The sequence below is a fragment of the Falco punctatus genome (assembly GCF_963210335.1).
Source record: "Falco punctatus genome assembly, chromosome: Z".
Lineage (NCBI taxonomy): Eukaryota > Metazoa > Chordata > Aves > Falconiformes > Falconidae > Falco > Falco punctatus.
This window is the reverse complement of record NC_137586.1, coordinates 3,267,977-3,295,007: the sequence shown is the minus strand read 5'-3', so window position 1 is coordinate 3,295,007 and position 27,031 is coordinate 3,267,977. Positions and strand designations below refer to the sequence as shown.

Here is a 27,031-nt window from a genome sequence, read left to right as displayed (position 1 = left end):
CACAGCGTCTCAGAGGCCAGTTGCAAAATAGACAGCCTTAGCAGCAGTTCCAGCTCACTGAGCCCCTGGGTCCATAAACCCAGTCCCAAGCACCCACTGCAGCCCCTCTGGGCTGTGATACTGCATGTCCGGCACAACTAGCTCATGATATCACAGAATTACAGGATGGTCAGGGTGGGAAGGGCCCTCTAGAGATCATTTAGTCCAACCCCCTGTTGAAGCTGGTTCTGCTCAAGCAGGCTGCACAGAGTCACGTCCAGGTGGGTTTGAATGTCTCCAGAGCAGGAGACCCCACAGCCCCTCTGGGCAGCCTGTCCCAGGGCTCTGCCACCCTCGAAGAACTTTGCCCTCACATTCAGACGGAACTGCCTGTGCTGCAGTTTGTGCCCGTTGCCCCTTGTCCTGTTGCTGGGCGCCACTGGAAAGAGCCTGGCCCCGTCCTCCTTATACCCATCCTTAAGATATTTGTAGACATTGATAAGCTCCCTTCTCAGTCCCTCCTCTGCAGGCTAAAGAGGGCCAGCTCTCTCAGTCCTTGCTCATAAGGGAGATGCTCCACGTGATACATCGTATGATATATCCTAGGTATGAAAAGCCATCACCGCCACCAAAGCAGCCTCCCTTTGCCCTGGAAGCCAAGTGAAGCACCATGGCTCTCCAGGACAGCTCAATAAATGGCCATGAGACCACAACAGGAATCTGAACATACAGCTGTGTAACTGCTTAAACTGTAATCTGGCATGACACGGGATTAATCACCTCTGAGAAATACGTCCCCAAGAGCCTTATCAACCACAACACTCAGAAACACTCAATGCATCCAGAGTACTGCAGTTCTCACTACTGCAGTACAGAAGCCCCTACATCACGAGCCCATGAGAAGCAAAACCACGGGAAAGGGCCACCAACCCCTCCCCGAGGTTTCAAAGTCCTGAGAGCTTTCAACTGCCCATGCAGACAGAAGAGCTTTATGCAGCTCGTGTATCATCTCATCAGGCAAACAGAAGTGGGATCTCCTCCTCTTTAACCACAAACTAACTTGAAGGGGTTCTGGCTGAAATGTTTAAAGTTCCAAAAATTAAAGGTTAGATGGCAAGTTCTGGGAGAGAAATCAGAAGCCTTGAAATCCCAAGTTATTGTTAAGAGCGTCACGTGAATTAGGGCAAGGTAAGGCAGCTGGAATGCACAGGAAAAAACTGCAAGTGGTTCATATGCTTTATAAAGCCGCCAGTCTCTGAATAACGAAGTGACTTTAGTTTGTATGGTATGTGTCAGCAATAACAACTTAAATATGCAGGTGAAGAAACCCGGTTAGCTGAATTAGATTAAAGTCATTAAACTATTACATCAAATTATCTTTTTTCAGGATTTTTATACTTAATGCTAGAGTTATATGATATGTAATGTCTCAGGCATGTCCTGGAACATGTATTAACATTGCAAATAAACCAGTTGTTACATTTTCATCCTCAAAAATCTAGAACAACTGATAAAATCAACTTTTTTTTTTTCTCTTTTTTTTTTTTACAGAGTATTGCAGCAAGAGTTCAAATGAGTACAAATGAAAGATGCTTCAGTTGTACAAAGATATCATTCAAGTCCTTGGAAGACATCTCCTTCTTGTACCGAAACTAAAGATTTTCCAACAAGCTGTGCAATTAAATTACAAAATTGTTGCCTGTTTGTGGGTATTGGCTCAGCAAACTGAAGAGCACTGTATGTATCCGTGTGTTCAGAACATACTAATTTGCCCCATGACTACAGTACTCCCCTGAAGGCTCACTGGGAATTGTTTTCAATCATTTTTAGGCATTTTAAGAAACTGTGGATGCCAAAGGCCTGTTATTAAAAATAATGTTTTTAACTGTATGATTTAAACATCCTGAAATACAAATGGCTTGAAAATTGCAAGTTGACAGGGTACAGTAAGTCTCTTAGCTATTAATAGTTGTGGGTTTGTTTTGCCATTTGTAAGTGTAATTTTTTTTTTTTTTTTGTAGAGACATTTCAGACATGACATCATTTATACAGGTTCCTGTATTTTGATGTTGGTGGTTGCTTAGCTGTCACACATTTTGATAAATCTTTACAGATTTAGGGATGTACCACTTTATTTTGAAGCCATCTACTAAAACATTAAGTTTGATACTCACATAATCAGGAAGCGGAGAGTCATTTGAGCCAAGGGAACCTCTTAAGGACTGTGTGGCTTGCTCCAGCACTTTGTTGTGTTTTTTAGATAACAAAGAAAATAAACTGGAGGAAAGGAAAAAGGAAAAATAAAATTAACTTCACAATAATGTCCTGAAATAGTTAAACTAGTCAGAAGACATGTTTTATTAAATACACAAGATTTTTAGAATGCAATGCACACTTGTTGCAGAATTTATTTATTTAACATCTAGGCTAAGCAATAGCAGAATTTGAATTAGAAATATTCCATACAATAAAGTAATGTGAAGAACATCATACGGTAGACATACCATTTCAGCTCCTAACTAGTTACGTGCTCACTGAAACGCAATTTTTAAGTGCAACACCTCATTCAATATATTGCAATATATCCTTAAGCATCTTGTGCATTATTCATTTCCATAACCTATTTGCTTAGCACAGGAAAAATCAAAGTATATGACAGAAGCTTTGGGTATTTGGAGTAGTTTTTGCATTTTACTAGTATGAATTCTTTTCAAATATCTTTTTGCTTAAATCAAAGAATAAAGCATTACCTTAGCTTTAAAAATAATCTGTGACATCAATGGTCCATATACAAACAGCAAAATAAATGGGGGTTTTTATGCATTTTGGGGAAAAGTATGGCAATGACACTCATAGAGGTATAATCTGATGTATGTAACTTGATAATATGTATGTATATTTATAGATAAATACATATGATATATGTAACTGATAATGTAACTTGACTGAGAAGAAGCAACCCACAGTGGTGGACAAAGGCCACCAGCTAGTGGTCAGCAGCTTCAAGGAGTCGGATACTTCTGTGAAGCCACTGGATACCTCAAACATGGTTTTCATTTCATAGATAACCCACTTTTCCCCCTCCCCATCTTGATATCAGTCATACGTTTTAAGGCTTTTTGTGTTTTAAAACATTATTCTGGCTTCTTTTTGGAGCATTACAGGACTCTTACCAAGCTTTCCTAGGGGCTGGAATTACGTTATCTTTAAGGCTCTTTCCAACCCAAATTATTCTGTGATTCTATGACTGTGTCAGTCCTTAAGAGGGTAAAAAGGCTGCCTTGACAAATAAGACCCAAGAAAATCCACCAATGTCTGAGCATGCCGCTCTTGGAGCTGGGTACACTTGATGGGACAAGGAACAGTGGCAGACTTCTTGTTCACCAGATTCAGTTACAAAATACTAAAGCCAGTTTAATAATTAAAAAAGTAAGTGGCAAAATACTACCTCAGTGTTATATTCTAAATAGCCTCTGTTTCTTGGAATCAGAGGACAGCTTCAGCACTCAGAGACATGTGGTGCTTGGAAAGCTTTTCTGCCTCAAGAAATGATGCTCAGCATTTGAAGAAATCCTGTTAATTTTTTTTACTTAAAATATATCAATGATATTGTATCATTTACAGATGGCAGGAGTAGACTCCCTGGAGTATCAGTGCTTGTCCCCTCGTTGCTACTCAAGAGCCTCAGGGAAAAGCTTCTCCAACAGTTCTCACTGTCACAAGGAATTAGTTACACTTCTCAAGCCCAAACCTTACCTCTTGAGAGCTAACTCAGTTAAGTTCCACCATTTCCCAACACCTCTTGACTTGAGTTAGGTATTTCTTAGAACAGATTAACAGCTTCCTTTTAAGGGCAACTTTTGCTGCGCTTAAGACATCTAATTAGAGAATGTGAGCCCTTGAGTAGGTTGTACCATCCTCAAGGTTCAGCCAGAGTCTGCCAGCACGAGGAACGGGCTCAAGACGGCGTAGCAGAAACCAGGGTGGGCACTGCAGCTGCCCAGCTCTCGGTCCCACCCGGACATTATCGCTGGGGCGGTGATAGTTGCAACTGGACTGATATGGCGAGAACATCACACGAGATTGCAAGACCTCTGTGGTGGTCACGAGGGTTAAGAACAGTTGGTGTTTTCAGAGCAACACAATATATTTGACATGAGAAAAACTGGAATCTTATTTTTTCCTTCATGCTATCCAGCACAGCCTTGACAAGACGTGTCATTCTTGGGACCAAATGCCAACCTCCCACTAATTCACAGCTATTAGTCAAAACCACTAGAACATTCCCTGTTAAAAAGGGAAGCAGCAACACAGAAATAAGATACATTAGTAGGTTTTCCACTCTTCTCCCTCCCATAATCTGCTGTTGTAGTCACAAACTGATTTTTTTTATTCCAATGAAAATCTGGACCTGGAAACTGGTCCTTGGACTGAAACAACAGCACTACTTTTTTTCAAATCACTGCTATTTTTTAAGGCTCAGATTTCAGAGATACTGTCATCAGCACCATCTAGTGCTGCAGAGACAGAATAATCGGCTAAAACCAACCTGGTGATGCTTACGGGGGTGTGCACAGCAAGTACAGGCTAAATTTGGTGTCTGCCTGCTTCAGAAGATACAGATAATTTCACAAAAAGGAAGAATTTGGAATAAAAAGGATTTCCAAGGAGTCAGTTCTTCTCAAAAACACATAATGCATTTTGGCTAGAAAGGAAATCTAAATATAAACAAAGAATTGGGATCAGGATTTTGAAAAGTGCATCTACGCAATACATGTGAAGGGAAATGCACATCATTAGTATTCCACATGGAATTGGAATAGCAAAGAGCAAATTTATGTTCTCTGACAGAAATTTAGAGAACTGGAAAAAGAAGGAGAAAGAAAAAGGAAGGAAAACTATTTCTTTATAACTTGTATTTGCTTTCTTTAAAAAAAAAAAAAAGGAAAATATTTCAGTGTAATGTAACTAGACTGGAGTGCTTGTTTATGGCATAAGCAAGCCCTTGGTAGCTGATTCCTATTTCCAAAGAAGCCACGTGGGGTAAGCTCTATTATACATTGCCTTTGGGACCAGAGCTTCCCTTTGCAAAGTTTTGCTCTCCTGCCACGAGTTCATCACCTTCACACCTGTGCTGAGACACTTCTTTGTGGGACCACCACCCAAAACACCAATATTCAGGTTAAAAAAACCTCAACACAATTCTCTTCTTCAGAAATTTGTTATTCTTCTCAAAGAACCCTCCCTTAGAGGAACATGAGGGCTGGGACACGTAGGCAGGAATTTTTCATACTAAGAATGGATATATATAGGATTGCACCCAGAGCAAACTCAAAGAGCTTCACAGAAACACTACAACTAAACAGAAAAAATAAGGCCAGATACTGTGACTAACTGATGAATTTGCAGCTTCAAAGTACTGCTGCCTCCTGAAATGGCGTAAAGCTTTCACCACCAAGTAATTCACTTGTTATTATGCCTCTATCTCTACTCTGAAAACCACTTTAATAAACATCAACTTCATTTTTAAAGTATCAGAATAGATTTAGCTACAATCCTCAAAAGGCATTTGCAAGAAATTTAGCTCATACATATCTTTTATCAACAAATGCTGCCTTCTAAAGGAGATGCCTGATTTTGCAGCAGCCACATCTTCAGTGTCTGTATGGTTTGGGGCTTTATTTTGATTTTTAAGGCATGAATAATGACATTTTAAAAAGGCAAGAATGTTTTACTACAAGGTTGTTTCCCTTGCACACAACAAGGTACAAGACACAAGTGCCAATTCATGCAGAGGTGGAAATAAAGACCGTCTCCCAGATTCCCCTCATGTCTTAGTCACACTTCTGGCTTTGCCCTGCTAAAAATCAAGTTGAGATCAAATTGAAAAATAGATACACTATGTGGTAACAGAGGGCAGTCTGCACAGGTTGACAAGAATATGGACTTTTTACCAAAATACTTCTCTTCCTTCTGCTCTTCTCCATCAACTGTCAGGCTATGGAGCGCCACAGCCCTTTTGTCTCACCCATTATGGGCATTTTATAATACTAACAAATTATGTCCAGAACAACAAAAATGTCTTGGTACCTCCACCTCAACTCATCTCTCCCTCACAGAAGTACTTATGGACCAATGTTTAGCACGCAAAATAATAAGTTGGAATAATAGCAAGATGAAGTAACAGCTAGCACCTATTACAGATCATCAAATCACACCATGGATAAGCTCAGCCAGTGAGGAAGACTCAAGGGTGAACACCAATCTCAAAGTCTTGTGTTTCTGATTTTTAGGAATTAAGAAATCACTGGTTTCTTAACTCCCTCTACACAGATGAAGTTTTTATTTAACATAAGGCTGAACTTTGATCAATAAAAAAATACTTCCAGACTAAACAGTAATGGTTACTTAAATACAAGTGATTTGATTATGTGTTATTTGCACACACAATGACATTCAAACTGGTAATATATGAACTTAACGCTTTCAAAAAGCCAATTCCACAAAGCCTGTGCAGAGAAAAAAAGCCAATAAGGGGACCTCATTTCACAACTTTCTTCTTAGTCTAGCAAAGTCACACACTGACAATGACAAAAAAAAAAAAAAAAGCTTCTGCAAGTTCTGCAGAAAGTCTGATTTACAGCAGATTGAAACAGCTTATAAAGGATACTTCTCACATAGACAAAATGAATGTATAAACTAGAACTTTTATAGCTAAAAAATTTACAAAAAAAAAAAGACAAGGGAGTTAAAATGAGAAGTTGAAAGTAAATCCAAAGATAGGATTTGCCAAAACCTGGAGCCTTCTGAAAGCTTTGGACAGTGACAAGGAAAGGTACCCGGGAAGAAAGTAAACAGGCTGGCCAAGGCAAAGACGTACCAGCTAATCCTGAGTGTGACATGGAGCAGCGATCGCGAGACTCATTCAGAGGAGGGTATCACTGGCATTGAAACACAGACCTTACCCAGCACACTCATCTTTTTTTTTTCCAATGAGACTAGAAATAAAACATGATGCTATCCCTGTTCTAACAGTCTTCTACACACTATTTATATGACTTTGTTCCACACGGGATTTTTTTTTATTAAGAAAACTCGAATGCTGAAAAGGCATGTGTTGTATGAACTCAAAAGGAAACAACTCACAAGTCTGAAAACTCTTCACGTTTTAATCTTGTTTTCTTAATAGGGACAAACAGGAATATTCTTGGTCCTTCTAATTACTAATAGCTATTTAACATTTGTTAAAGCTATCAAAATACTTTCAGCGATACAGAGATGATGTATACATCAACGATAAGGAAATACTATGGTTAAACTTTGCAAATGGCACAGTCATCACAGGGTTGTGAAATAAAAAGAAAAGAGCATGTTCATTAAATTTTTCTTTATCTTTCAAGAAGTTGGATGCAAAGTAAACTTGCTGAGATTTTAAACAGCCAAATTTGAAGGCATAAATTTAGCACCAAGAAACCAAGCTGCTCCCGAAGTGTGAAGGATCTTACCTTGGGAGCAGCGCCTAAAGACCGACAGATTGACAAAGAGCTGCCCCAGTGCAATAAAGCTGATGGAGGAGAAACTGTCTTTGGTATTAACAGAAAGATGGTCCCTCACTCCCAGACAGAGCCTGAGGGGCTGGAGCGTGTCCAGAGCCGGGCAGGGGGCTGGGGAAGGGGCTGGGGCACAAGTGCTGTGGGGAGCGGCTGGGGGAGCTGGGGGGTCAGCCTGGAGAGGGGGGGCTGAGGGGAGACCTTCTGGCTCCCTGCAACCCCCTGAGAGGGGCTGGAGCCAGGGGGGTCGGGCTCTTCTCCCAGGGAACAGGCGACAGGACGAGAGGGAACGGCCTCACGTTGTGCCGGGGGAGGGTTCGGCTGGGAATGAGGGAAAATCCCCTCACGGAAAGGGTGGCCAAGGCTGGCACAGGCTGCCCGGGGGGCTGGCGGCACCCGCCCTGGGGGGATTTATAACACCTGGAGATGTGGCGCTGGGGGCCATGGTTAGCGGTGGCCTTGGCAGTGCGGGTTAGCGGTTGGACTTGGTGATTTTAAAGGTCTTTTCCACCCTAAATGACTCTATATCCAGCAAAGCTGTGTCCTACAGCACCTGCTGCTGCCATCCTGTGTGCGGATCTCACAACAGTGGTCTGAAAACGCAAAGGTTCAGAGAAGAATCAAGGTAACTAAATCAGAAAATATACCTTTCCATGAAATGCTTAAGGAAGTTAATTATTTGATAGATTTGCGAAAAGATGAAAGGATGATTTGACCAAAATACAAAAATAAGCACATGGATAAAAGGAACTTGTTTGCAGAGGATCCTTCATGCTATCAGATGAAATTCAAACAGAAACTGAAGTACCAGTTGCGTGGGCACAGCTCTCTTACAGAGGTGGCTGAAACCAGTCTTGAGGTGCAATAAATTCCTATCCACACTGTCCAAGGAATGGCAGAGAGGAGAGAATAATCTGGGAGGAAAGAAGAGACTCCATACCAAGTGCATGAGCTGAGCTTAGACTGATGTTATGATACAAAGAAAGAGATGGAAGCCTGAAAGAAGGGGGGCCCTGTCAGAGTGGGAAACTAACCAAGCACATTAGCAGAGGAAGGTCACATTGAGTTATATGACAGAAAAAAGGAATAAGGATTGGACTTCACCCAATCTAAATCACTAACAAGCTTCTCAAGGAGAAAAAAGTCCCAATTAATACTTAGAAATATTCTATATCCACTGAGTAGACAATTACTCGAGGACTAAAGTGCTGCTCAATATAATTTATTCGAAGCTTGGAAATTGAGACATTCTGAATCTTTTCTCCTCACTCCCCTAGTGCAGAAGTATAGTGCAAATGAACTGAACAGCAGAGAAACACAAAATACTATCTGGTGATGGAAAAAAAAATAATCCAGAGTCCCACAGATCAAAAAAACTAATGATGCATGTTCTTAAACAATTTAGCAATACTCTGTGCTGTTCCTTCTCTCCACTCTCATATACACGCCAAGTGTACTATTGTTCTCAATTTTAAAGAATTAAATATAAGCCCTAAACACCGAAACCATGTTATGCAAATACTCCTTAAACAACAGGATTTTACAATGCCTACATTAACACCACAATCATATTAGAAAAAAAACCCTTTATACAGCAAGCTCTAAAAATATCTTCGTTTTGAAACCTGACATCTAAAAGTTGAAACCGTACCTTAATTCCTGTAGATGTAAGGAACACTTCTTGGGTTTGACCTACTTTTTATAATGGATTACAGCAAAGAAGAGTGCACTATGGGACAAGAACCCTACCCATGTACTGGTTAAGATGCCTGCACAGACATTTCCAAGCAGAGGATCAGAATTGCTCATCCCCTTGAATAAGAGTTCATGTATGGCCACACGAGAGGTCACATCAAAACAAATGCACCATGCTGTTTCATAGGAAATGGAATAAATGTTTTGTCCTGCAGTCCTGTATGGGGAACTGGCTGCGAGCAAGTGCAGTAGGGGCAGCTGAACACCTTTCTGCAGGCAATGTTAGTGCTCTGTAAGCACTTAAGGAACCAGGCCCTAGGAGAAATCCATTTAGCATGAGTAAATGGAAGTGCAGAAAAATCACTAAGTCCCCAAATGCCCATGTCTACTGAAGAGCCCCAGAGGCATTCTGCATTTGAACTATCCAAGCTGTAATGGCACATAAATAGAAATAATGAGAGAGAACAGCCATGGAGAACTCCAAGGGCTATGCGGGGCAGCATACTCCATGCGGGGACGCTGCTGTTACTTACTTGAGCCCAACTCTAATGCCTGGGAAACATCTGGGATCCCAGAAAAGAGAAGCTAACCAATTAAGACACCAAATTGTTAAACAGAAAATAAGAACGTACTTTATATCTTTCTTTCTAATCTTGTAAAGTGAAGCATGATTAAGTTCTGCTGAATAAAGCTTTGCTATATTTACTATTAGGTCCATCTGGCTTGTGGAGATGATGTGCAACCAAAAGACTTATGCTGTGCTGTCTCCACAAAGGCCACCTATGCAAATAAAATGGTTTGTGTGGGCTTCAATGATAGACTTATCAAAGCATGTTTGAAGGATCAGGGAATGGAAAGGGCTTCTCCCAGGTAGTAAAAGGTCTACATGAGGCTGGTATTGTTATGTCCCGACTTTGCTGGTCAGTGATCAGACTTTTTTTTGACTTTTCTTGTCTAGTGCCTTCTCAAAAATATGTTTGTGTCCCCTTGGAAACAGGCTGAGCACCTCAGGTGGCTGCTATTTCAGGGCAAATCCCAAAGCATCACAAATTATTTTAATGTGGCCTCGGTAAACAAATTATTTCTATCACATCATCCTGTTAAACAGCAAGCAATAAAGACCACTCTTTTAATTCTACAGTCCTAAACTTGATCATAATAAATGAAGTACTTCAAGGTACCTTTAGGTCACAACAAAAGTGTCTCATTAATTTTAAAGAGTACCCTCTTATCTGCCACTGCTTACATGTGATCAGAGATCTATAATTCATATGGTATAAAGACATTCCAAATTCCGTCTCCTAAAGAAATTTTCTTATTAATAAGAAGTAGAAAAACATGCAGTCACCATATACTTGTGGCAAAAGTATATAAGCAAATTCAGAAGCAACTTAGAGCAATTGATGGAGGCTTTGCATTAACAAACAGGATTTCCTGCTAAAACGGAATCAAAAAGACAAAGAGACTAAGAAAAATATGAAAGCAAGGAATTTGATGTAGTGAGGCAAAAATAAATATTTAAAAAAGTAAGCCAAGAGTTTAATTTGTAGAGACCAGGAGATGTATTTTTCAACTGAAGGCATAAATTGTTAGGCAGCTCATGGCCACTTTCCAACCGATGTTGGGAAATTGATGCTCCTATCACTAGAAAATTAAAAGGAACAAAAAGCAGTAAAATCCTTCCCCTCTATCTTGGTACAGATAATTTCATTCCCTTTTTGCCTAGCATGCCAAATAACGTCCGTGCAATTCCACTTAAAGAACACAATCAGGTGAGGATAAGGAGCACCACCTAGAAACGACAACTTCCTAACACCATGTTGTATTAAAATATAAACTCAATAACCATTGACTGAAATCCCCCATGCAAATCCTATAGAAGATGCAGATTTTGACAGGGTACTTAGCTGAGCACCATATGTCTGCTGTATTTTTCTGTAACTGAGAGAGTAGCAAGTGGCAAACTAAAATCAGGAAGGCTGGAAGCTGTGGGGGAAAAAACGTGAACAGTCCAGTATAAACAGAATACATGTTTGTAAAGCTCAGACTAATTATAAGGTTTATTCTGAGCTAAATATCCCTGAATGTGCCTTAGGTGTCTCAAGACGTGAATGTAATTCCTTTCAATGTTCTCTTTGTTCATCCTGTTAATATTTTTTAAGAATATTGAATGGGCAGAGTCCACGATATTTCCATTTCATCCACTTGCTCTTAATTCAATAGGGTAAGTGTTTCATAGCTGCTGAGAGAAGACATTTGTCTTGAATTAGGACAAAACTCTGTGGGTGAGAATCAGAGGAAATTGCTGGAGAAAGCAGCCTGAGCAAAACTCCCACCCAAAAAACCCGAAGACAGACTCTGGAACAATGAAACAACAACAAGAAAATTAAAAAGCCATCGTTGCCATGCAAACCTAAGGTCCAAATCCATGTTCTTTTGAGCAGCTTTTGTTTGGCATGGCTTTCCTCAAACACACTGAGTGTGCGTGTACATACGTACTTATACGTATTTGGGTCATTGCTACACTTACAAAGAAAACAGCTGCGCGCCTCTGTACTCGCTCTGGCAGGAAAGAACCTGGATCCACGTTAGGAGTTAACAGAGTCATTCCACATGCACAGGACAGGGCAGGTGTGCTTCTAACAGCCCTCTTTAGGCTAAGACTTAAGCAAAACACCAGACTTGAACCGTGCTTCTGTCACTGAAAGTCCTTGCTGCTGACATGGCATGTCACCCGCACCCCATCCGTACAGCAGCCCCGCTCGGTGGGCCTTCGGCTGTCCAGGCCCTGGCATGGTTTAGGTGAATTTTTCAGTGCATTCTTCTTTGAACCCTGGAAATAACATCATGGCTTTGACCTAACTTCATAAAATGGACTTTCGATATTGAAGCAATACAACAAGAAACAAGCTAGGAAGACATATTATCGGGCTGTCAACAGATATCACTAGTTTTGTCTTACACCTCCATTTCTTTTCCCCTCGCCTTTCTCCAAAGCCCTCTCCTAAAGGTCTCTCTGCCATTCTTGCTTCACAGGAATGAGTTTTATTGTTTTCCTCATGGACTAATCTTCTGTTCGGTCAGGTGTCCTTCCTGATCATGTCGCCATCTCTCCACGGTGACCCTCGCAATGCCCCGCTAACGGTAATGGAAAGCCTCCACATGCCTCTCCCTAATCACTACAGTTTAATTACCCTATTGACATAAAACCTCTGAAATTTTATCAAACTGGAAACATTTATTGAAGGAAATGAAGAACATCAGTTGGACCTACCAGGACTCTACAGTAAAGCTATTGCTAAGGACCTTACCAAAATGGCCAGAAATTCAAACCAGACATAGGTCTCGCTGCTTCCAAACATAACCCTGGATGCAAGGACTGTCTCTTGCATAACAATGAGGTAATTCCTAGACTTCTAAAACCCCATAAGGAAAGAAAATTAGAAAAATAATGCACTTGTATCTGTAGATAAGTTCCATAACTGCTCATAATGGCTAGTCATTTTTTTCAAATCCAAATCCATAAATACTTCATATTCTCTGAGTATTTGTGAACCACTGAGAAACTGTCATAAGCACCACAGGATCCCCCCCAAAAAAAATTAACAGTAATTAAGGAAATGAGTATTTTTTTGTCTTCTAGACAGAGTTTAGATTGCATGTGTTCAGTGTGCCCTGAGGCCACACAGGGAATAAAGACAGTAAAAAAAACCCAAAGCAGTGAATAATGCTACATTCAAAACAAAATCCAATGCATAATCACTTAGTTAAAGATTGTGGTTTTGCTTTTGAAATAAAGATGCTGAATTAAAACTTCACAGACAACCTTAATCTATTAATTCCTAAACTTCGAGTGAAATTTCAGTATTGATCAAAGCTTTTTTTTTTTAATGCAGTGTCTAAAACAACATATTGATTTGTGTGTATTGCAACCTTCTTCAGCAGAGTACTTCCATCCATGCCATCTTAGTGATATTGGATCAAAAAATCAGTTTTAAGTGTATTTCCAGGCAGGAAAAAAATGTATAGTTTGAGCCGCACTAAAAATCTAACATCTGAGCAGCAGTTTGTTCATTCCCCCACAATTTCACCAGGTAGTCATTCAGAAGAATGTTCCTTCTTGGTACACAAACTGCATGTGTATTCAAACCAGCAAATACAGAATTTCTATACAATTTTTAAGTTTTACTCTGAAATTTACTGCATTCTGTTCTGAATAAATCATGTTTGACATGAAATACATTTGAAGGAATAGAGAAGAGAGCTTTCTATTAGAAGTGTATGGCAATTTATAATAAATTCAAAATGCATAGTACAGTATTTGGTGTAGCATAAATGTAGGCACATACATACAGATACACACAACTTCTTCCAAGAGGGGTATTTGTTGGAAAGACTACTTCTGTGTGCAAATAGCACTGGCATGCATGTACACATACTTTGAAAGAGACGGAAGTGCTTAAAAACATTCGCAGGCACATGAAGGTACAGCTTCTTGGAAAAAGGAAAAATGTAGGAAAATGTCAAATATTATGTAATACAGTAAATAATTTTCAACACCAAGACCAAAATTAAGTTTCATCTCTGTTACTAAACCTTTCCTGTAAAAAACGTAACAACGTTGTACCTTAAAAATAAACATCACAGGTAAAAATTGTCTACATCCTTCCTTGTAATGTCAATGATGTTCCCTTTGCTGAATTTCTGTGGACTTATGTACCTAGATATAAACGATAGAAACCTCCAAAATGTAGCTAGTCATAAATAAATCTCTTTCCAAAGCAAATTAGTGTCAAAATAGATAGGAAATAAAAGATAGGTCTTTTAAACCTGAAAAATATTTGTGTCATTGAAAGAAAACATTTATCAAAAACACTAATTTATATAAATATTTTTTTTTGGTATGGGATGTTAATATCCATCAGAATCCAACAGCAGCAGATGCTGAACAAAACAAGGGATAATGAAGTATTTCGTAAGAGTTCAATTCACTATGGAAAAAGCTACAGTTAATGATCCACATGGAGGTTAATTTGGCTTTAGGAAGCCCCAGCCTGCCCTTGCCCAGTTGAGTACAAGTACTGCGCCAAGGTCCTGGGAAGCCAGCCCACAGCATTTTCTTAATTCCTGTTATTCAACGTTTTTCTTTATTCCTTTCTTCTTAGTAGCTACAGCCTCCCAACAGCACCCGTGCCCTTTCCAATGTATGTGTTAGAACTAACGCGAGGGCCTTTCATCTGGTCATTTTCCATGCATCTTTATTACAAACAGTAAAGCTAACCTTCCTAACACTGTGTCTTAAATTTGGACAGTTCAGTGATTTTCTCTCCCTTGCTCTACAGCTCTCTCTCTCAAAAAAAAAAAAAAAAAAAAAGAACATAAAAAGGAAAAACAACCTGTGCAGATATATAGTGAAGACCTGTAATGGTTACAAATGCAACTCCCAAGAACAGCATATACGTATCAAGAACATAGTGTAGCCTTCAGCATCTACCAAACATTTTTAGAAATCTATTACAGACAGTTTGAAATGCTCTAAACTACTCATCACTGCAGGAAGATGACAGTTTCAGAACTAATAATCTGGAAGCCTTTAAGGAAGGAAAAATGTTTGGAGTACTGAATTCCCCCAGCTTTTCTCTCCATCACCAGTACTGCTCTCCCAAATGACCAACACGTGGAATCAAAATTGCCACGGCTTGCAGCAGGAAAAGGCTTGTCAGCATCCTGAAGGAGCTACATCTTTGACCATCCCTTCATCTTTTATAAAAATACTTTCCCTATTTAGCAAAATCATGTCTTACCCATGTTTTGTAATCCAACCTTAACAGAGCTAAAATGTAACCACTTCTAAAATGTAATTCTTCAGGGTAGTCTGCCTGTCAGGGCTTTTAATTTTGTTCTTCAGTTAAAAAGGTGTTAGACGTTACTGGGAGGATTTAGAAACATGACATGGGCAGGAAGAGCCCTTATGTAAGAGCAAGCAGATTTTGTTTTAGGTAATGCTTCAAAGTTACTGTTCATTACTTTTTCAGTAGCAAAAAGGTCATTATTTCCCACATACACTGTCATCCAAAATTAACTTATCACTACTGAACTTGCCGTTCTAAAGAGAGGTTATTTTATTGTGTTCAGACAAACATACTCAAGTCTCTGGATTGGTGGGAAAACTGATACAGATTGGATTTAATGATTCATTTCAGCATACTTGCAGTTGTGCAATGTTTTTCCGTCTTAAAAACCAACATGATATATTATTTTCTTTTAAGTCCCACACCCTCAAGCTGCACAGTAATTAAATTTACATTGTCTTCAATTTATTTGGAAATTAACCTCATTCCCACAGAGAAAAGTGGTTGTCCTTTTGCGCTTTACCTCCCACTCAGTTTTATACATCTTATTCCCTTGTGTAATTCTTTCTGACTAGCAACTCAAAAATCTTCCCGAATTCCTAAAAAAATGCCCTCCCCAAAATGTACTTTTTAAAAAGACAGATTTCTGTGATGTTCCAGGTCAGTCTCTGTTTTTCCCAAAGCAAAGAAAACAGTTCAAAGAACTGAATTACCATGATGATAAAGCAAACACCGACAGTTTCCTATTCTACACCGTACAAAAAGCAAGTACAAGCCTTATGGGTTGGGATGTAATTCCCCTCCACCTCAGGAAACAAACGAAGGCAGAGCGTGGGACAAAATACAAACTGTATTTCAGTGGGATATTTAGAAGAGAGACAACATGGTCTTCTAGGCACATCTTCCTGAATTTCAATTTATCCAGGTGACAACCAAAGGCATGGAAAAATGAGCTTTCACAATCCTGGTGGTGTAATCTGGATTACTAAGGACTGCTGGACTAGACCATCCCCAGAGGTCCCTTCCAACCCTGACCCTTCTGTGATTCTGTGGATACTAGAGCAACGCGTAAATGGGATCAACTATACAATCAGTATAAAGGCTCTCAGAAGTACAATCAAGATAATAATAGTATTTTCAAATGAAGCCAAGTTGTGATGAACTGACAAAGCTGAGGTCAGATAAATAGACAGAAAACTGGCTGAATGGATGGGCTCAGCAGCTCGAAGTCCAGCTGGAGGCCAGTCACGAGTGGTGTACCCCACGTGTAGATTCTGGGGTTTTAACATCTTCATTAATGACCTGCCTGGTGGGGCAGACTGCACCCTCAGCAAGTTTACAGGTGACAAAGACCTGGGAGGAGAGGCTGATGCACCCAGATGCTTGTGCTGCTGTTCAGGGGGACCTGGACAGGCTGAAGAAATGGGCCAACAGACAACTCATGAAGCTCAACAGAGGGAAACACAAGACCCTGCATGTTGAGAGCTGACCAGCTCAAAAGCAGTTTTGCAGAAAAGGACCTAAGGGTCCAGGTGGACACCAAGTTGAACATATGTCAGCAGTGAACCCTCACAGCAAAGAAAGGCAACAGCACCATGGGTTGCATTAGGCAGAACGCTGCCAGCCCATCAAGGGAAGTGATGCTCTCTGCTGATCACTGGAGAAGCCTTACCTGGGGCCCTGGGCTCCCCAGTAGTAGACACATGCACGTACTGGAGTGAGTCCAGCAAAGATCCACAGGATGATTAAGTGACTGTAGCATCTGACATGCAAAGAGAGGCTGAGAGAGCAAGAAAAGGCTTGATAGGATCTCGGTGTGCATATCTGATGGGAAGGTATAAAGATGATGAAGCCAGACACAGTGGTGCCCAAAGAAAGGACAAGAGGAAATGAGAGAAACTGAAATACAAAAAACTGCATTTAAACATTGGAAAAAAAGTTACCCAGAGAATTTGTGGAGTCACTGTCCTTAGAGGTATTAAAAATCAATTGGACATAGCCTTGGCCAACTGTCTCTAGGTGACCCTGCCTCTGGCAGGAGCTTGGATGTGACAATCTCCAGAGATGCCTCCCAGCCTCAGCAACTTGGTGACTCCCTGAAATCACCATGAACATCGTTAAACATTTAACACAGTTGCAACAAACAACAAAATGCAAGGAACACTGCCTGCTGGAAATGAGGACCAAGTCAATGTAGAAATCAGGAAACCCAAAATTTCACTACAAAACACCTTGGGAAATACAGGAAATATATGTTAGGGTAAAGTCCTGCAGTAGCAAGAGGATGGCTCGGTGATTAATTAGAAGAATGCAGCATCAGAAAGATCTGATTTTACTGATTTATTTTTAGTTGTGTAGGGTTTGTTTGTTTTTTTTTTTAATAATCACCAGTTTTTAATTTCTGTTGGGTTAGCACTACATTGAAAGCAAGGCTTGGCACCTTTTTGCACTGTGGAGAAAAGGAAACCATCTATGTTGAAGTCTCTTAAAACTCTTCCGCAAAACTGAGGCGCAATCACAGCAGAATTCACAGTAAAATTCTAATTTAAGAAAGCACAGCTCTTGTAGGACCATGCACTACTAAATGCATAAAAAGAACTTTAGTGGTATCTAACAGTCAGTAGGGTTGAGGTTCACCTCCAGTAGGGTGGAGGATCCTCAGGCTCACTTCTCATTGGAAGATGACTAAGCTGGACCACACTTCAACCTATGCAGGCTTACAAAATTTGAGAGTTGAATTTTCACCCACTGGAAGTCAAAAACCCTATCACACTATTCCTGATAGGTGACTTCCCTTAAGGTACCAATTTTACTGTACCTACAAAATTGAATTTTCCCCCTCCACAGAGGAGATGTGATACCACACATTATGCACCTAGAAGTCTTTAAAGTAACCAAGTATGTGAGGCAGGAACATGAAATGGAAACTTTAAAATCTTCTTTCATTAGTGTACACGTATTGAACTAGTTTTCAGCTAGGCTGACGCCCCAGAAAACTTTTCCAGCATTTAGAAGAAAAGCCAAATGCTAATCACTGTCCTGGAGGTTACACTGGGGCTGCAGGATTAGTCATTTTTGGAAACCAGTTGTGGTTGTTCTTATTTTCCTCTCCCACTGCTTCTTCTGATCTGTGGCTGGTGCAGTGGGAGCATTCTCATCAATGTTTTCTCACAAATTCAGCTTACAAACACGAAAGAACAAAACCACTTAAGAATAGTTCACAGCTCTCAACCCCTACATCCTGCTGTACAGTGGGGATCCAAAACCTCCTTACACAACTTAAACCAATCCTTTGGAGGATTAAAACAAAAAGTTGACTAATTTTCCTCCCCAACTCTGCATTTCTTGGTCAAATAGGTTGTGGTGAGGAATAGCGATACCAACATGTGAGAAGAAATGACAGTTCTTGTAGTTGGATGCTTTCATTAGAAACTGGAAATGAAAAGAACAGAAGGAAGAGTTCTTACAGTGTTCTTAACTCTGCAAATCTGGAACATTTTGGGTCATTTAGATCAGTATGAAGGGATCTGGATGCCAGTTTTCAAGTCGTTAGCATTTACGCCTCTGTTAAGCAAGCTGACAATGGTCCCTGTTCCCCCCAGCCAGTTCCTTTCCTCACCATCCTGCCCCGGCCACCTGGGAGCTGTGCAGCCCCCATGTCCCCCAGGGAGCCAGGCCAGGTCCACGGGACCCAGCAGCTCAGGGGCTTTGGCTTCACTGCAATGGGCTTATGACACCCCACTGGTGGCACTGCCTCTCCGCTGGAGAATCAAATTTAAATGGAACGGCTGGACAGCTGGGAGACCTCCCAAAACTACTCCAGAAAGAGAACCATAAGGATGATGCTTCTGATCACTTACACTGTTAATCAAATATAAAATGAAAAAGTCTGGGGGTTTTGTTTAGGTATTTTTTTTTTTGGTGCGTTTGAGGTATTTTTGTTGTATTTGTTGTTTGGGTTTTTTTTTAGTTTTCAACACTCATGTTACTCAGATCTGCAATTAATTAGGAAAATTAAAACTCAGGTATTTTCACTAAGCAGTTCTACTCTGTAGCTCCTGCACAGAACATCTCTGCAGCACATATCACAGTATCTGCTTTGAAACAGTCTGGGCTTACTGGAAAAAAAAATATTCTCGATTTTACTATAAAGTTTATCCCTGGGACTCCTCACTTTTAAACAAACATACCATTAACTATCCTGAAGTTAGCCAGTACGTAGAACAACTCCATGTGCTTGTACAATCAGCCCAAAAGCAGCTGACTACTTAGCCACACATCTTACACCCAACATCCCACTAACAAAATTACATTTCAAGTGAAAGCCACCTACAATGTTAGGAGTATGTTGTGAGGTTTTATTTTTTTTTTTCTTTTGTAACTGCACTATTGATTGTTGGGTTTATTGATTAAAAATTACTGCTGAGCTAAAATTTTATATATTTTATGGAGCAGGATACTTTGCATACAACCTGAAAAGCCAATGGTCTTATCTCCTACACTAACAACATAAATATCTTCTTGCTTCTGTTCTTCCTAGTCCTTTGCCAAAATTTCATTCATCCCACCAGTCACATGTATGATTTGCATCCCTTAATCACCTCTATCTCTGTTTCCAAGAGATATCTGCGAAGTTATTTGCTCCATCATTCTTCCAGGGTATTTGTGAACCATTTGTTACTCAAGGTTTGCAAAGGTCTCTCGAGTATTTCAGTACTTAAGGCACTACCCAGCTCCAGGCAGACACACACATTTCTCTCTCTAGGCATCCGTGTGTATGGATTAAAGATTTAGTTCTCAATTCATTGCAAGAGGTAGATGCTCCTCACTGTTTAAAAGGAAAAAAAAAAGTTCACATTTTGATGCTTAACTTCAGGCATTCTGGTGGCAACATCTTAATCACAATTATCAATTGTGATAATTCTAGCTGCAGTCAGTACTTTCCACTCATTTTATCCAAACATAAGGAGTGATGGACTCACAGCTACAGCTGGCTGATTCGCAACGAGAGCTCATAAAGGACTTCTGCACAAGCCAAAATGTAGCTTTGGTGAGAATCTGTGCTTTAATTTGACAAACTGGAAGATGTTTCGAATAAGTAACATATGTTTGTTATTTTCTAAGTGAATAATTTTCTATATTTGGGCAATAATTACATTTTACTAAGTTGCCTTCACTAGCCAAAGTTCATGCAATGCTGCCTAGGAAACCAAAATAGATAACAGTGCATCACCTAGATGGACAAAACAAGGAATACCCATGCTGCACTCCATGCTGCCAGTGAAGATGACTTACTGAAGCTGCTGCAGAGGTGATGTTCTGCACCCTAGAAAAGTCAGCAGATACTACAGAGGAGCTGAACCTCACTAAGGCTTCTTGGTCTAAACAGAAGACTAGCTAACATGAGCTTAAATCCTTCCTGCTTTCAGCTATAAACTATTAAACTATATTCAGTAAGACATGCATTTTATTAGCATTCTCTTGAACTCTTCAGGCAAGCTATAGAATATTTCTCTTTTTAGTCTTGAAACAATAGCTTATTTACATATTTATAAAAGAATAAAACACCCTCCCCAATCCTGATTAATTGCCAGACATTACGTATGAACGCAAAACCCCCGGACTCTGAATATACTGCTACAATGGAAATGTGTGAAAGTAATTTTGTTCCAGTTTCATCTCATGGGAACGTGGGCTCATAAGCATTCAATTAAAAATAATTCCATCTGATCGAGATGTGTTTTAGTTTCACGTACTAATGTGGCAGAATGCGTCTAGATCATACCTGTGATAAATTTTTACTAGGGTGGGCAGAATAAAGATTATTCTATAGAAAGAACATAATTCCTGCAATTTTTCCATTTCAATTTGATTTTTTTGTGTGTGCACGAGAATGCAGGGGTTTGGCAAACTGTGCTGTTTTGTACTATTTGGGTCAGATCACCTGGGGGATAGTACCTCAGAAAATAACATTTGTAATGGGAAATTTCTGAATTGTAATTGCAATGGGAAAATTCTGAATCAAAACACAGCCTTTTAAAGAAATTCTGTACGACAAACAGAACAACAAAATCCTGCATGGCAATCTGCCTGTAACTCCAATTTTTAATGCCAGAAGAGCCACTTTGATCAGCTTGTCTGACACAAGCCATAGGAATTCCCTCAGCTACTTCTTCCTTCAAGTCCAATAACTATGGCCGGACTTGGACATATCTTTTAGGAAAGTATCCAATCTCATTTAAAAATTCCAATCTTGGGAAATTCAGAGCCCTTGCTAAACTATTCCAGTGAATCATCCACCATGTAAAAAACCATGAACCAGCCTCACCTGGTTTTGCTTCAATTTCCAGCTACTGGAGTGCATTATATTTTTGCATACTAAAGGATCCTGTATTAAAGGGTTTATTCCTCTCAATCTCCCAGATAATTTCAGAGTAAACTCCTAAAACTGCCCTAGTGGACTTCCAAGTCTTTTCAAAGTCAGTGCTACCTGGCTCTCTTATCACAACAGCATGACCCATGTGCATGAAATCCCACTGGCTCTATGAAAATACATCTTGCTTGCATCACACTTAGATGGTTATTTTTTGATATCAGCAATCTTTCCCCTTCATTGATCATTGCTTCCCTGAAAACTATTCTCAATACATTATTTTAAATAGCATAGGAGTTAACGAACCAGCACACGAGGGTTTCCACTAGATGTGCACCCACTTGATGAGTATCCAGTTAAAGAGCATTTTGAGAGCTACAAGTTAAGCAATTTCTCACCCACCAAATACCCACAGCATTGATTTTATATCTCACTGTTTTCTTGATCGATATGTTGTGCAGTACAAGACAAATAATTTGTAATAGAATTATTTATAAACAATTCCTCTCTGCCAAGTCACTCAATGTTGAGCATTGAGTGATCCTTCCATAATAAAAAAGACCAACCCTTCAATAAAATTATCAGCAGCTGACTAAAAATCACGATCAAAAAGCAATAAAACATTAAATTACATTCATTCAACCATCATCTGACCTCTTTTTTTTTTTTTTAGTTCTATTTTTTTTCCCCAAAAGGAAAATTATTAAATGAGCTGGATTTCAGGGAAATGTTCCACACCATCGCAGTAGCCAAAGAAAAAGCCTCAACTCCTGACCTGATCCCAGATCAATAAGAGTCCACCCAAAATATTTTGCATGGAAGCTCAGAGAACAGAGTTTCCATTAAAACTTAAAGACTGCTCTATAGAAGTCTCAGCATATTGGTATTAACAAAGCAGCCTGAACCCTCTGAGAAATATTAATGTAGCTTGATTGTCTCTTTTTATTCCGTTTGTCCATTTTCACTAGTTCTTACTTTTACTTACTTGAGTTGATTAAATTCTGTCAGCTGTTCCATAGTCTACCTAAGACTGAAATTTCAAATGCATCTACCATAACCCCTGCAATCAATTATTATTACATCAACCCACAGCACTGGGTTTGCATTGAAAATAAGTAGTAAAACAATGAATATTAAACCCATTAGGAAACAGACCATCTTTGAGTCTCTAGGTTAAACACTGGTAATGGCAACAGCTGGAATTGTCAATGTACAGGTGAACACGTTAAGAGAATAATTTTGTTAACTATCACAAAAATGCACAATCTCCAACTCTGACATTAGAAGCTGGATGAATAATGCTGTCTCAGTAACAACAAACATTTCCCAACCAACCCATAATTATACCCTATGATAATGCACTGATATTGTAATGCCTGAATGGGTACCAGTTCTGTTCTCATCAGCCTCATGGCTTGGCAGGAGGTTGAGCGGAGCACACAAATTTGTGCTTGTGGGAGCAGAAAGGAAAAAGAAAAGGAAAAGGAGAAGGACCCATAGACCAACAGCCAGGCGCCAGTTTTGGAGGCAAGGTGCATCTTATTAAAATATCCTGAAGAAAAAGATTTTAAATTAGTATTACCAAAAAAAGAGTACCAAGTTAGTTTATTCTTTAAAAGTCTTTAAAAGTCTTTAAATCTATCAAGGTTTTTAGACATTTTAATTGGAGAAGTAAGGTTTTTTTGGGAAAAAACAACCAAATTTTAAACTAAGTTATCTACCTTTCAAAAACCAGTGTGCTTTAGTGAGAAATGAAGTGAAGCTACTTCTTGCTGGTGACGGGTCTAGATTCTGCCATTTTCAGTATTCTACTTCTAATCCTATGACATACTGGGGTTATTTATAAAATGTGAAAAAAAGCAAGCCACTGTTCAAATGTTATAAAGACTTAAAAGCCTTTTCCATAAGGTCCAATTCCTACACCACAAATTATTTTCCTTCTCTCACGGACTTTTATCATTTACCAAAAAGGTTTTCAATAGTTCATGTGGCTGGCACCCCTTATAAGATAAGACTTAAGCAAAATTTTCCTACAGAAGTAAGATTTTTGTCACCTTTGGAAATTGTCTCATTCTCAACCAATTTCATCTGCCTACACCAATTTACAACAACATTTTTGTTTTCACACACCACTCTGTATGGAAGCCCACCTGCACTGACCTCCCTCTGTATGGACAACTTGTGACACCAAATAGAGACCCTGCCATTTAAATGCTCACTAAAATCAAAATAATATTGCTCATCTTGTTGATTTCTGTGTTTATACGTTGTCCCACCTACTAGATATTTATCCTATAGCTGTTATTATTTCTCAGTAATGCTTTGATTGTCTTTCTATGGTGAACACTTTCAATACCACCTCTCACAGGTTAAGCTCCCAGTGACGTAAGTGTCAGTATTTGGTGCTTCATATTGAAAATATCACTTGGAGCAAGTATCAGAAGAGATACAAACTGTTTTCACAGGTTAAATATAATCGAGTGCTTTAACTGGAAATAACAGGAATATGGAAAAGGACCAGTCTTCAGAAGGGCTCTGGAAGACAACACCCAGATCTTCTGTTATTCAGCTAGCACCTGTGCAAGGCTGATGTACTATTTTACCTGCACTAACTTAGGGTAAGATTTTCAGTTTTTTAACTGCTTAAGAACTGAATAAGCAAATGCTCAAGACCATCTACAGAATCAGAGAAAAAGAACTCTCACCTGTCAAAAGCCGCTTGAAAGCACACTAATGGATGTGCTTCTCCGTATTGCAAAAGAACATGGTATCATGCAAAACCAAACATACCTGCCTCATGTTTCTCCCCACCTTCCCTTCACAGACAAAAGCCAAAGGAAATGACAGACTTGAAAACGTTTTAACTGGTACTGAGGATGACACTCTGACACCATTCCTGTATGTACTGTAGGACGGGCCAGTAATCCTCATGAGGGCAAAGGACAGTCTATACATTCCTGGGATCCAGCCTGACATCCCAGCACAGCTCAGACTCCAACAGAAAAAGGAGCTGACAACTGGATAATGAATACAAGTTGGCTTTATGCAGTACTTTGCCATCACGTTGCAGCAACAGAAACATTTCTGGTAATCAGCAGTATTTTTCAAAGCTAACCTCCAAGGCCCTGATCCCACAAAGACTGCACATTCTTAAATTAATGTAATTGCATAATCCCATCGACTCCGATGGCATGGGAGGAGTATGGTTGCAAAGCTTATCCTCTACAGGCTTCACACAAATGTGCCAGAACACTTCTGAAAGGGAGTATTAAAAAATTATTAGATACATTTTGCTGTTTAAACAAACCTAGCATTAAGTAATAAAAGATATGCAAAACGGGTAAACTGTGTGAATTTGACATTGTATTTCTTTGCCTTTATCTGGCAAAACCCCCCTTAAATTCGAATGAATCCATACAATTTTTCCTTGTGCTCTACTGCTTCACTAACATGTTTACTCAATTTACAAGGTTCAGCAAAACCATATTTCCTGCTTTCACACACACCATGTCAAGCTAGCTATGAAAATAAAACTGTCCTTAATTTGTTCAGCATCCTAAAACAAATCATTGCTTGTTGGCTGCCTTTTGCTAGTACATGCACTAAACCAGTTTCATTTTCAAAAGCAATTTTCCTGAGATTGACTGCACCACAAAGAGGTTTAAAACAAAAATGGAACACACACGAGCATTAGAACATCACACGATGAACATGCAATTCAAAAGGAAACCATAATGGTAAGAGTGGGAGAATACATTTCACATCACAAAGCACAGTTACTGCAATAATCAATAAATAGCACAGCCACAACAGAATTATTAGACAGTAGGAATGGCAGATTACAATCCCAGGGTCAATGTTTATGCTATGCTAATGCATCGCATAATAAAACAGGTATTGTGCCTCATCTGTTTTTATGATTTGGAAAAGCCACCAAAAGCAACATTGGCACCAAATCCCAATTAAAGCTGCCTGGAGACCCAGTGCTGCAGGCTTACTCCCTGCAGGACAGCAGACTATAGACTATTTTCCTCCCCCTCCCCCCAGCTTTAACCAGCACTAGCTGTTCAGTAAGTGCGGAACCGGTGTGTCTATAGATTTGCTAGCTCACCACCAGCATCTTACACAAATCCATGGCAGCTTGAAAATGTGAACAGCATTAATCAGTCAGCAGCACAACCCCCTTTTTTTTTTAAAGTCCTTTAATGGAAAACAGTGATTATTAACTACTACTAATTAGTCAGTGCCATTATTCCGAAGCCACCTCCATCTTTTCCCCTTTGTTTTACTTTTATTAATTACCTCTCCCCACCTTCAAATTAAAGGTACAACTGTTAATGTACATATTTGTGTTTGCACCCAAAACATACCAAAACAGCAACAAAATTTAATTCTATGGGATGTCTAAAGACAAGCATCATCATCTAGGGGTATCAGGACAGCGTTAGAGACCAGTCATTACTCAGGGCCAAGTTTTATATTCTTTACCAGGAGCACTGCAAAGAGGCCTGGATGGGAGGGTCAAGATTTATAAATCGCCATAATTAATTATCCTCTGCTTTTTGTAATTTATGCATTCCATCTCTTCTCTAAGAGGGCTGCTCCCAGGATAAAATACTGCCATACTTAATATAGGACGGATGCATGGATTCACACAAAAACCACTTTTTTTTTCTGACACTACCACTTATGCCACTGTATGCAATGCTATTTCCAGACTTATGCAAGCACATTTCCTGAGCACACACTTTTCTAACCATATATTACCAGACCAACGCCCGAGAATTCGCCACTAAAAACTGCTACCTCTATTTTTTTAACAGCAATTTCTATGTCAAATACCCTGTCCTCCCCCTATCCAACAAAAGGATAGCCTGTAATGAAAACTGGAGATTTTACAAGCTCCTAGGCTGATATATTCTAACATAGCTCAGCTGATGCATCAGTCCCATTTCAGAGTGGTACCAGTAAACTACTTCTCCAACTCTTTCAGTATGGGGACCAACGAGACGAACATTTTGCTCTAAAATATCACAAGCTTCTTATATGAAGATGCAGGCAGTGTTACCAGTGCTCGTTTTCATCCACAAAGCCACCTGAAAGATGCAACATCCATGGAGCAGTACTCAGTCTCCCAAGGATGATTTTGGCAACTTAACAGTGTCGCACTGTACAGAACTACCAAAATTTCACTGAAACAAGCTGGAATAATTAAGCTATTTCTTTTACATCTTCAGCATATCATTCCTACATGTAAAACATTCCATCTTAAACAAGATTTTGGTGCGGACTATCATTATTATAATTATTATTTATTTTTAAACAATACCTTTGAAATCTTAAGGTTTTGTCTACTTTAATACCGTACCCCTGTTCCAAATTAATCTGGAGAATGCCCCTGGGACCGCTAGATTTTCATCTCCTGTTGAGACCCTTCAGTCTAACTCTCCATCATTATGTACTACCATAAAATATCTTTTGTACAAAAAGAGCTATTTCAGCTCGCATGCCATATTTTCTTCCCTTGACAAACAAGCTGGTTTTACTTATGTTTACTGTGTGGTCTATTGCTATTGTATGCT

General features: G+C 39.5%; 1 protein-coding gene across 6 annotated transcripts in view; it reads right to left on the bottom strand.

Moving 5' to 3' along the window:
- DYM (dymeclin) overlaps positions 1 to 27,031 on the bottom strand; it is a 219,545-nt gene that overhangs the window by 62,259 nt on the left and 130,255 nt on the right. For all 6 annotated transcript variants that reach the window (XM_080371554.1, XM_080371551.1, XM_080371550.1 and 3 more), the window contains one exon: positions 2,154 to 2,256. In XM_080371554.1, the coding sequence (XP_080227680.1) occupies positions 2,154 to 2,256 (103 nt within the window). The remainder of the gene's footprint in view (positions 1 to 2,153; positions 2,257 to 27,031) is intronic.